General features: G+C 45.3%; 1 protein-coding gene across 1 annotated transcript; it reads left to right on the top strand.

The window, feature by feature from the left end:
- Nucleotides 1-282: 282 nt before the first annotated feature.
- On the top strand, nt 283-10,029 carry LOC119210614 (macrophage colony-stimulating factor 1 receptor 1). The gene is made up of 22 exons (XM_037460807.2): nt 283-399; nt 615-683; nt 2,183-2,464; nt 2,610-2,897; nt 2,974-3,110; nt 3,208-3,373; nt 3,463-3,664; nt 3,981-4,096; nt 4,215-4,326; nt 4,430-4,629; nt 4,854-4,945; nt 5,095-5,221; nt 5,369-5,473; nt 5,630-5,740; nt 5,842-6,004; nt 6,104-6,186; nt 6,299-6,396; nt 6,513-6,635; nt 6,733-6,844; nt 6,929-7,028; nt 7,814-7,925; nt 8,217-10,029. The coding sequence occupies exons 2-22, from the start codon at nt 632-634 to the stop codon at nt 8,355-8,357; spliced, it is 2,922 nt and encodes a 973-aa protein (XP_037316704.2). The 5' UTR covers nt 283-399; nt 615-631; the 3' UTR covers nt 8,358-10,029.
- The last annotated feature ends 200 nt before the right edge of the window (nt 10,030-10,229 follow it).

Genomic DNA, 10,229 nt, shown 5'->3' with positions numbered 1-10,229 from the left:
TTTCTTCTCTTTAATCTTCTCTTCGGTCCCTCTCTAGTGGAGGTGGAGGTGATTAGTCTCACCTCAGCAAATGTCTCGGGAGGATTTCTGCCTTTCTGTGGCAAATTGGAACTGGCTCATTAATTTGTTGAGCGTGATGTGCTGATCCGCCCCCCCCACACACACAAACACCCCCCCCCACACACACACACACAGTTCCCTCCACCCTCCACCACTTGCTGTCTGGAAAGAAAAAATCATGTTAGCTGTGAGACTTCAGCGGGTGAAGAGACTGTAAACAAGCTGAAGGGAGAGGACGCTCAGAGGCAACCACAAGGGAGCCGTGGATGCTGGACACATCGCAGCCTGCCGGGGAGCGATCGTAGCCCAGCGCCTCTGTTGGACTGAAGACATCTGCAGGTGAGAACTTATGAAATAAACGCCCTGTAAACGTTGCAGAGGAACATTGCCGTTCAGCAGAGATTTGTGTTTATGACCATTTTAGAAAAGAGAAGTTGATGAGGGGGATCTCCGATGGTACAACTTCAGAGAGGCTTTTCTCATTTCTCTCCTTAATGCCACAGATTAAAAGAAGAGTATTTGGTAGCACACAAACTTAAACATTGAAACCGCAGGTGGGAGTTGATCCAGGATGCAGTCCTGCCTGGCTCTGCTGCTGGGGATCGTGGCCTCTGCTGCTTCAGGTAATACCAAACAGAATCACCACATACGTGGATTTAGTGGATTGTCTTCCTATTCTGGCAGTTTTCTATGTGATTAAAATATAGGCGTACTCACAACATACAGGTGTGGTTCTCTTTTTATTTATAAGTCTTTATAAGTCTTTGATATGTAAAAAAAGGTTTTATTCCTTAAGTTACATGTTTCTCTGAACTGCAAGTGATCAACTTATAAAAAGTTCTACTCTACAGTAACATGACTTCTTGTGGTTTACGCTCTTCTGATTTTATGGTACATTTTATGGCAGAAACTCGTGTTCAATGCAGAACAGCTAAGGAACACTGCATGCTTCTCACACGGAGATCTAACACACACTTTCTTTCTCTTTTCTTCCATTTTACTCGTCTCTGAACACAACATATGTGAATATCACTAATCAAGCATCAAATTGTAATTTCACGTATTTTCGTTTCAGCAATTAAAAGCGTCAGTTGTTAATTATGGCTGAATGAATTACTTGTGCTTTGTGCTGCATTATTGTACGAGGGTCACATTGAGGTTGGATGAATAGTTAATGTGGAGTATTGAACAGGGTCTTTTAAGGTCTTTTAAGGCTTGCACTGACAGCCAGGATCTTCATATCAACGATGCTGATTTGTTCCATTCCTAGTTCTTAACATTTTCTTGCGTGCAGTGGTGGATGAGAAAAAATAGTAAACATAGAATCGCAATTCTGCTTCAAGCTTCAAAACACACTTTATAGACTTTAACCGAGGGTGTATACTTTGTTTAAAAGGAAATACATGTCATTTTACAGACGTGGTCCATCCTCTACAAACTTAAGGAATTATCCAACTTTGTTTCAACATACGTCCAAAATCATGAACAAAGTCATCAAAGAGACCTTTGTTTTTTCACCATTAAAATTGCGACTCTCCCTGGGGGGATGAAAAAAAAATACAACCCCCACAAAACATTTCTAAACTGACATCAGCTCGGACGCACTGGGACTGAAATTCAGTCTGGGACATTGAGATGGAGAAAGCATTTATGTGAGCACTGGAGGGCTCAGAGTGAACATTATCTAATACTGATATAGTTTTTTCAGCCTGTTCGCATTGGCCGGGCGTCGAGATCTGACATTTTGTGAAACCTCTCTCTAAAGCGCACAGGGCGCCCTGACTGCAAAGTAAACTCGTCAGTGTAATTATCACACCCTCAGTGAAAAATTCTTGGGGAGAGTGACGCCGTAGTATTCTGAAAATAAAAAAGACAGAGCCTATATGCTCAAATAGAGATGTAAAAAGGGAAGTGAGATAGACAAAGGTTTGAAGTCTGATATTTTTCTTCCTGATTTACTCCCAAAATAGATGTGAATCATGGCACCGGCTAAGTTTTTAAAACATTCAGTTATTAAGTCTTTAACTAAAGAATCCATACTATGTTTTGATTAATTGGTTCTCACTGTGTTTGCATTGCTTAAAAAAGTCAATGACTCCTCTCATGAAATGCTCCTTCTCAGCGGAATGGAGGCGTCCGGTGATCAAGCTCAACTCTAAGGTGGTGCAGAGTTCTGAGCTGGTGGTCCAGCCTGGTACCCCGCTGCATCTGAAGTGTGAGGGAGATGGGCCTGTAAACTGGCAAACAAGGTTGGCCAAACACAGGCGCTTCGTGTCCAGGGCCAACGGGAAAGTCCGCTCCTTTAGGGTGGAACGTCCCTCTGCAGAATTCACTGGAACATACAAGTGTGCCTACGCCGCAGGGCCACAGCATCCCACCTCCTCAGTGCACGTGTACGTCAAAGGTGAGGACAGGATAAATGAGAGCAGAACAGGTTCATTTTCCAAACCCGCTATGCGTTCTGGGGATTGTTTATTGGATCGCCTCAGTGTAGATCTCACATTATGCCATTGCTCTAATGAAGCGTTGCGATTACCTCTCGTACCCAGATCCAAACCGTGCGTTCTGGACCAGCAGCACGTCCCTGCGGGTGGTGAAGAAGGAGGGTGAGGACTACCTGCTGCCCTGCCTGCTGACCAACCCCGCAGCCACAGACCTGGGCCTCCGCATGGACAACGGCTCTTCTGTGCCACCGGGCATGAACTTTACAGTGTACCGGCACCGGGGCATTTTCATCCACAAGCTCCACCCGGGCTTCAATGCCGACTACGTCTGCACAGCCAGGGTCCACGGGGTGGAAATGATCTCCAAGGTCTTCTCCGTCTACGTCATTCAGAGTGGGTTCACTAGGTGGTTTGAAATGGTCATTTCAAGCGATGCAACAAGTTTGATATTCATTTCCTCTCGCTGTAGAACTGCGTTTCCCTCCGTACGTACTCTTGGAGACGGATGAATATGTGCGCATTGCTGGGGAGGAACTCAAGATTTGCTGCACAACACACAACCCCAACTTCAACTACAATGTCACCTGGAAATACACCACCAAGTCGGTCCGTACGCTGCGTCTAAAGGGCCTTCATGACTCTTGACTCTTGTGGTAATCATGGTTTTAACCCGGATGTGTGTTTCTTCTTTCTTTGTCTTCAGAAACCAACTATAGAGGAGAGGGTGCGCTCCAGTGGAGAAAATCGCTTGGATATACAGAGCATACTGACCATCCCCGCCGTGGACCTTAGAGACACGGGAAACATTTCCTGCCAAGGCACGAATGAAGCAGGGGTGAACAGTTCAACCACATACCTGCTGGTTGTAGGTGAGTTGCAGAAACAATCGCTCCTGCAACGCCTCATTGATCGTGTATCGACCGGCTGGAAAACCAACCATTCTGCTCCTTCCAAACAGACAAAGCCTACATACGGCTGTTGCCACAGCTGTCCCCTAAACTAGCCCACCAGGGCCTTTCAGTGGAGGTGAACGAGGGAGAAGACCTGGAGCTGACCGTGCTCATCGAAGCGTACCCCCACATTACCGAGCACAGATGGCAAACCCCAACTTCTCCCAACACGTCCACACAGGAGCACAAGCTCATCAGATACAACAACAGGTACAACACCAAGTGACAATGCAGAGAATTAGGTCCTATTTCAAAGATTTGTCTGCAAAAGCTCCAATAGATCAGCGGTTTAAATGTAAACTGACAATAAAGAGTAGTGTAGCAAAGGGAAGCGGCTGTGGTTTTGAAATATGCTATGAGTGCATTTTGGCTGGTTTTAACATGAAACTCCAAGGTCATTCTGTTTCCAATGGGTCATGGTAGAGGGAAGAGCGGCTACTTAGCGATGATACATTGGAACAATTTCACACCACAGAATTAGTCACCTCAGATTCCTCTTTTTCTCGCTTGTTTTTGTGTGTTTTAGATACCACGCTACGCTGAAGCTAAAGAGAATGAACGCACAGGAGCAGGGCATATACACCTTCTACGCCAGGAGCGACTTGACCAATGCATCCATCACATTCCAAGTCCAAATGTATCGTAAGTGTCGTTGTAAACAACAAACAAAGACGTAAACTCCTTCATTGGGGTCAAGCGCTCCGGTCGGGGCAAAATACATGTTAGTCTCTCTTTACATGTATTTTCTTCTCCGTGGCAGAGAGACCTGTTGCTGTGGTGAGATGGGAAAACATAACCACGCTCACTTGCACTTCATTCGGCTATCCTGCCCCCAGAATCATCTGGTACCAATGTTTTGGGATACGTCCTTCGTAAGTATCACTGCGCTTAGGTTTTGCAGAATTGTGCTTTAATTCATTCAAACCCTGAACAGTTGGTCCTTGGCCTGACGGTGTGTGTTTTACAATGATGCAGATGCAATGAAAACAACTCAGGGCTGCAGCTGGCGATCCCCCTGCAGGCCGCCACGGTGGAGGTCCAGCGGGAGGAGTACGGGGCCGTGGAGGTGGAAAGCGTCCTCACCGTCGGGCCCTCCAGCCGCAGGATGACGGTCGAGTGTGTGGCCTTCAACCTCGTCGGCGTCAGCAGCGACACTTTTGCCATGGAGGTTTCCGGTGAGCATCGGATCATTTGATTATCATTTGTTGCTTTTCGGGATCTATATGTGACAAGTGTTGTGTGTCTCAATTTGCCATTGTGGAGTCACATGGTTCTTACACTAAATCTAAAGTCTTGGTTCGTAAAACTGTGTCAACATGGTCAGTTTCCTTTTTATAGTTATTCCGATGTGTTGCTCCGAATTCAATCGTGAGTTGATGATCTTTCTCTGATTTTACAGACAAACTGTTCACTTCCACCTTGACTGGAGCAGCAGGCATTCTGACCATCCTGCTTGTGCTACTGTTTTTCCTGTTGTACAAATATAAGCAGGTACGGTGAACTTACAGCCATTAAAACATATAGCGGTCCAAGTTGTAAAATATAGTTTAGACATTTGAACATTTCCATAGGAGAGGGCTACCCAGTGGCTGTTGTTGTAGTAGTGGTTTACTTCATTTTGCTTGCGTTTTTCTCTTCAGAAACCCAGGTATGAGATCCGCTGGCAGATCATTGAGGCGAGAGATGGAAACCACTACACCTTCATCGACCCTACTCAGCTCCCGTACAACGAGAAGTGGGAGTTCCCAAGAGACAAGCTCAAGCTAGGTCTGCATCATGTAATTGGCCCCTACATAATCATCCATTTGAAACACTCATTTGGAGCTAGAAAAATGAAATAGTGAATACAAACATAATTAAATGAAATCTGTTACATTCAAAATCCGTTCTCGTTAAATGTTGTTGTCCCACCAGGGAAGATCCTGGGTGCAGGAGCCTTTGGAAAGGTGGTTGAGGCCACAGCCTACGGCCTGGGAATGGAAGACAATGCGTTGCGTGTAGCTGTGAAAATGTTAAAAGGTGAGCCGATCTTAAGACCTTTAAGATGTAACAGACGGATTGTTATTCATGAGTGACCGTCAAATCTGAAAATGCTCCGGAGAAGATTGCCCTGAGTGAAACCTTTTGTTGCACATGATCAGATCGCAACGGCAAATCTATTCTGTCTTTCTGCAGCCAGCGCTCATTCGGATGAAAGGGAGGCTCTGATGTCAGAGCTGAAGATCCTGAGCCACCTGGGTCACCACAAGAACATCGTCAATCTCCTGGGAGCCTGCACTTATGGAGGTCAGACAGTAGCCTGTATGTGCAAGTCGACCTTTGCACAAAAGACTCCAGTGTACTGAAGTAATGTGCATGAAACATAAAATGGTGTATCTCATCTTCAGGCCCAGTGCTTGTGATCACGGAGTACTGCAGCCTCGGCGACCTCCTGAACTTCCTTCGTCACAAGGCAGAGACGTTTGAGAACTTTAACCTGAGTGTCCCTGACCTCACGGAGGGCTCCAATGACTACAAGAACGTCTGCAGCGGGAGACAGTTCATCAGAAGGTACGTCAGCCAGACATGTGCAGTCTGAGGACGGAGGACTTGGGAAAAACATTCACATTTCTGACACCACTTTGTTCTCTTGTTTTCTCCATCCAACAGTGACAGTGGGATCTCCAGTACATCTTCGAGCAGTTACCTAGAGATGAGACCCTGCCGGGTTCCCACTACGGAATCATCTCCAGGTAAAAAGCTCTCTAACCCCTATCAGAGTTTCATTAAGCCAATTGAAATGACCCACGCCTTTACTTATCTACCCCGTCACTAACATCATGTCCGTGTGTGATCCTTGCCAAGACTGTGAGGAGACAGGTGAATGGCCCCTGGACATCGATGACCTGCTGAGGTTTTCCTTTCAAGTGGCTCAGGGCCTCGACTTCCTGGCTGCCAAAAATGTAAGTGATTTTACCATCTGAGCTGCATTGAGATACAATATTCAGCAACATATTTGTCTTTTAATGGATGAGACTTGTGTGTGTGTGTGTGTGTGTGTATGTGTGTGTGTGTGCAGTGTATTCATAGAGACGTGGCTGCCAGGAATGTCCTCTTGACCGACCACAGAGTGGCCAAGATTTGTGACTTTGGCCTGGCCCGTGACATCATGAATGACTCCAACTACGTGGTGAAGGGCAATGTGAGCGCCTCAGTACATTAAGTCTACTTCACATTTACCAAAAATAAAGTCTAGATTAAAAAAAACAACGTTTGTGCTTCTCACGTTGCTCACGAAGGCCCGTCTGCCAGTGAAGTGGATGGCTCCAGAAAGCATCTTCGACTGTGTGTACACCGTGCAGAGTGACGTCTGGTCCTACGGCATCCTCTTGTGGGAGATCTTCTCCTTAGGTCAGAACGTGGGCAAATATACCCCACATTCACATGTGTTTCATGATTTGCTTGCTAAACCCACTGCATGTGCTTGGCCATCAGGCAAGAGCCCTTACCCCTGCGTGGCTGTGGACTCGAGGTTCTACAAGATGGTGAAGAACGGATACCAGATGTGCCAACCGCACTTTGCCCCCCCCGAGATGTAAGCTCTTCCCCTCAGCAACATAAAGCCTGCTTCATAAAAAGATGAATGGCTGCTGCTTTTTTCCCCACGGATCCCATTTTTTAACATCCATTTGTCCAGCAAATGTGACCTGATTATCAGATGAGTTTTAGTAATAGTAGCCTTTTTATCCACTAAAATGTTAGCACACAGCACATCGCATTTTGACAAACACGGGGGGGGGGGGGGGGCACTGTAAACAAATGCATTTAAATAAATGTAACTATGACTGGTTTATAAAAATAATCTCCAAGTAGCGTGTTTCTCAGACAGAACAAAGATCCCTTATTTCTCTGCCAGTCTTCTCCTATTAAATCTGAAACAACAGACACATGTGGTAACCTCATGAATTACTTCCATTATTTCTGATTCAAATGGACTTCCTTCGGGGTATCGCAGCGTCTCAGAGGGCCCTGACTTCTGAGTGGCTGTCACACCTCCCGCAGTAATTACGGAAACAGAAGAGACTGAATGTGAGTCAGAGCCTCATCATCTGTTGTGCGGCTGTGTGTCAGGCCTCGGTTCTGCCTGTTAGCCACATGATCTTACAGCTAGGAAGCCATGAAAACTGCTTTTTCATGGCACCGAAATGGGACTGGACATGAACGGGTCTCTTGTCAAACTGTGTCACCACCTCCATAAGCCTTTTCTTATTTTGTCCATTTTGGTGGTATACAGTTTCTTGATTTGAAGAACGAACAGTTTGGGATAAAACCCCATGAAATGTGTCCTATTGACGGTTTTCTTTGTCTCTCTTGTTTTAGCTACATGATCATGAAGACCTGCTGGAATCTGGAGCCCACGGAGCGTCCAACGTTTAACAAGATCAGTCAGATGATACAAAGACTACTCGGGGAACAACCTGAGCAGGAACAGGTGAGTTAGTGTGACGCAGAGTTGAGCTTTGGTGATGTGCGTGTGACAAAACACGTGATGCTGCGGCCAAAGAGTCCCCACAATACCCTTCCTGTTTAAATCTACCCCCCCCTGTAGAAACAACCGATTTAGCCAAGCTGTGAAACCAATTCCAATTTGTTTCATGGTTGGAGATCCGCACAGTTTTAAAACACACGTCTGGTTTGACTGCAAAAATGTCTTCCCGTCTTTCTGTTGCTTTTTGTTGGGGGAGGAATCTACTCTCACCCTCCCAATGCTGCCTCCCCACAGCTAATCTACCAGAATCTGCAGGTCACAGAGGGCGAAATGAGCGACGAGCTGAAGCCCTGCGACGGCCCCCGTGACCCGTCTTGTGACCACCAGGAAGAGGGGCAGCCCCTGATGAAAACCAATAACTACCAGTTTTGTTGAGCGCGTCTGCCGGGCGATGAGTCAACGAGTCAATCCACGAGCACCAGGAAAGTGGAATCAGCTGTAGTCTGTGGCCACAGCACTGCAGTTTGCTCTAGACGCCAGACAGTCGCAGAGAGAGTCGCCTTCCCGGCTATTTTTTGTCTGCTAGCCAGACGGGACGAGCAGCCGCAGCGAGCATGTGACCTACTGCTGCTTTGTAGACCATGACTCGTAATTACCACGTCTAGGAGGAAAAGGAGGAAACATGTCAACTAAACCGTGCGTGCGTACCTTATCCTAAACGTCCCCCCCTCACCCGTCTGAAATGTACTAGTGTGTGCTTAGTTATATAGTGTGCACTATGTTTATTCCCATTAGATGTTACTTCCTTGTGACAGTGAATGTCTTTGTAGAGATTTCAGGTCTGTTTGTCAGCAGGTTCACATTTGTTTTGCCTTCATGGCTCTTCAGAAGACGCAAGCCAACCGCCAGAAACACTCTGAATGCCTTTTGTTTATGAGCTCGAGACAAGTTAGGTTTTATTCTCCGATCACCTTGCAGTACACACCTAAACAGTGAGTGCTTTTGCCTGTTTTAGCTTAACCAACCATCGAGAAGGCAAAGAATGAGCATGTTGTTTTCCCCTGTGGGCTTTGGTCACAGCTGTATTTCCAGTGACACGCTTCCAGCAGCTGTCGTTGGGTGGGAACATGTGATGGTTCCACTTCAAACCAATTGATTAGGCACCGCACAGTGTGATTCAGGAGAAATACGTGGCTCTGTTACGGATGAAATGAACAGTGTTATGTGATAATGTGAAATATTTGTTCTTTCTTTTATTTGCGGAGCACATCATTATCTTTATTTCGTGTAGTTTTAGATGATTAGCATGTTTATTTCACTGATGTCTATGTGTAGCCTTCACTGCCAGCCTTCACTGCCAACTTGTTGAAGACTTTAGAATATTATATAAGCTATGTGAGACATGTACACTGCAGAGAATCCCGGCATTTCAGATGTGCTTCATCTGGGGAGGTCAGATAATGTATTTATCTCATGATGTAAATCAACAGTTATCTTTATATTTGCTGGAATGTTGTAGCGCAGATGGTAGTGGATGGTAGTTCACCAATATGTCTTGTACGTGTTGTGTTTTTTGTGTGCAAATGAGACTATCAATGCAAAAGCTACATATTAAATCACTGAAAAACTGCAGCGGCTTTGAATGAAGCTTTACAATTAAAACTGTACAATGCAAAGGTTTTTATATTATATACTACAAGTTTATGACGTTGTGCCAGATTTTTAAAGTTTTATTTTGTTGTTCCTCACTGAGCTGAAACTGTGCTGCCTTTATTTCTCCTCACTTCCCTTTTTTAATTGGATAACGTCCAAAAGGCCTTTCCTCTAAAACATTTCCCACAGTATCTTTCAACAGTGCAACCCTGTCATCTTTGTAGGGCACTATTCATCCCTACGAGGCTGTGGAAAGTCCTTTTTCCCCCGTTTTGTGGTTTCAGACACTTGGGGACGCTTGAAGGTATTTGTTCAGTTGTCCATCAAGAATGTGTTATTCCAGTATAGTTTTAGTATAGCACAATAATTCCACAGTGCCTTTGCTGCTCTGCCCGTGTCCTCATCTATTCATTATTTCAGTTGCCTCAGAAATAATAATTTTCTAATAACTGTGGCATTTTGTCTTTATCCTTTCTCTGATCTTATAACAACAGCACAAAGAAATATTCCCGGACTTTATGCTGACGTCTTTTATCAAAACGCTGCTTGTTATGGATTTTAAATTTGTTTGTTTTTCAGGAATGTTTTGCATTAATCATGAGCTCTGTACTGCTGTTCGGTGAAGATTTACATTTTAAAATGTCTGTTGTGTTG

The sequence above is a fragment of the Pungitius pungitius genome, chromosome 2 (genome assembly GCF_949316345.1).
Source record: "Pungitius pungitius chromosome 2, fPunPun2.1, whole genome shotgun sequence".
Classification (NCBI taxonomy): Eukaryota; Metazoa; Chordata; class Actinopteri; order Perciformes; family Gasterosteidae; genus Pungitius; species Pungitius pungitius.
This window is presented reverse-complemented; position numbering and strand designations above follow the sequence as displayed.

Excerpts from the sequence above, each read along its gene's own strand:
- LOC119210614 (XM_037460807.2), top strand. The coding sequence starts at position 632 with ATGCAGTCCTGCCTGGCTCTGCTGCTGGGGATCGTGGCCTCTGCTGCT. Across the intron at positions 5,222-5,368 it reads AAGAGACAAGCTCAAGCTAG|GGAAGATCCTGGGTGCAGGA; the intron begins GTCTGCATCATG and ends TTGTCCCACCAG. Across the intron at positions 5,474-5,629 it reads AGCTGTGAAAATGTTAAAAG|CCAGCGCTCATTCGGATGAA; the intron begins GTGAGCCGATCT and ends GTCTTTCTGCAG.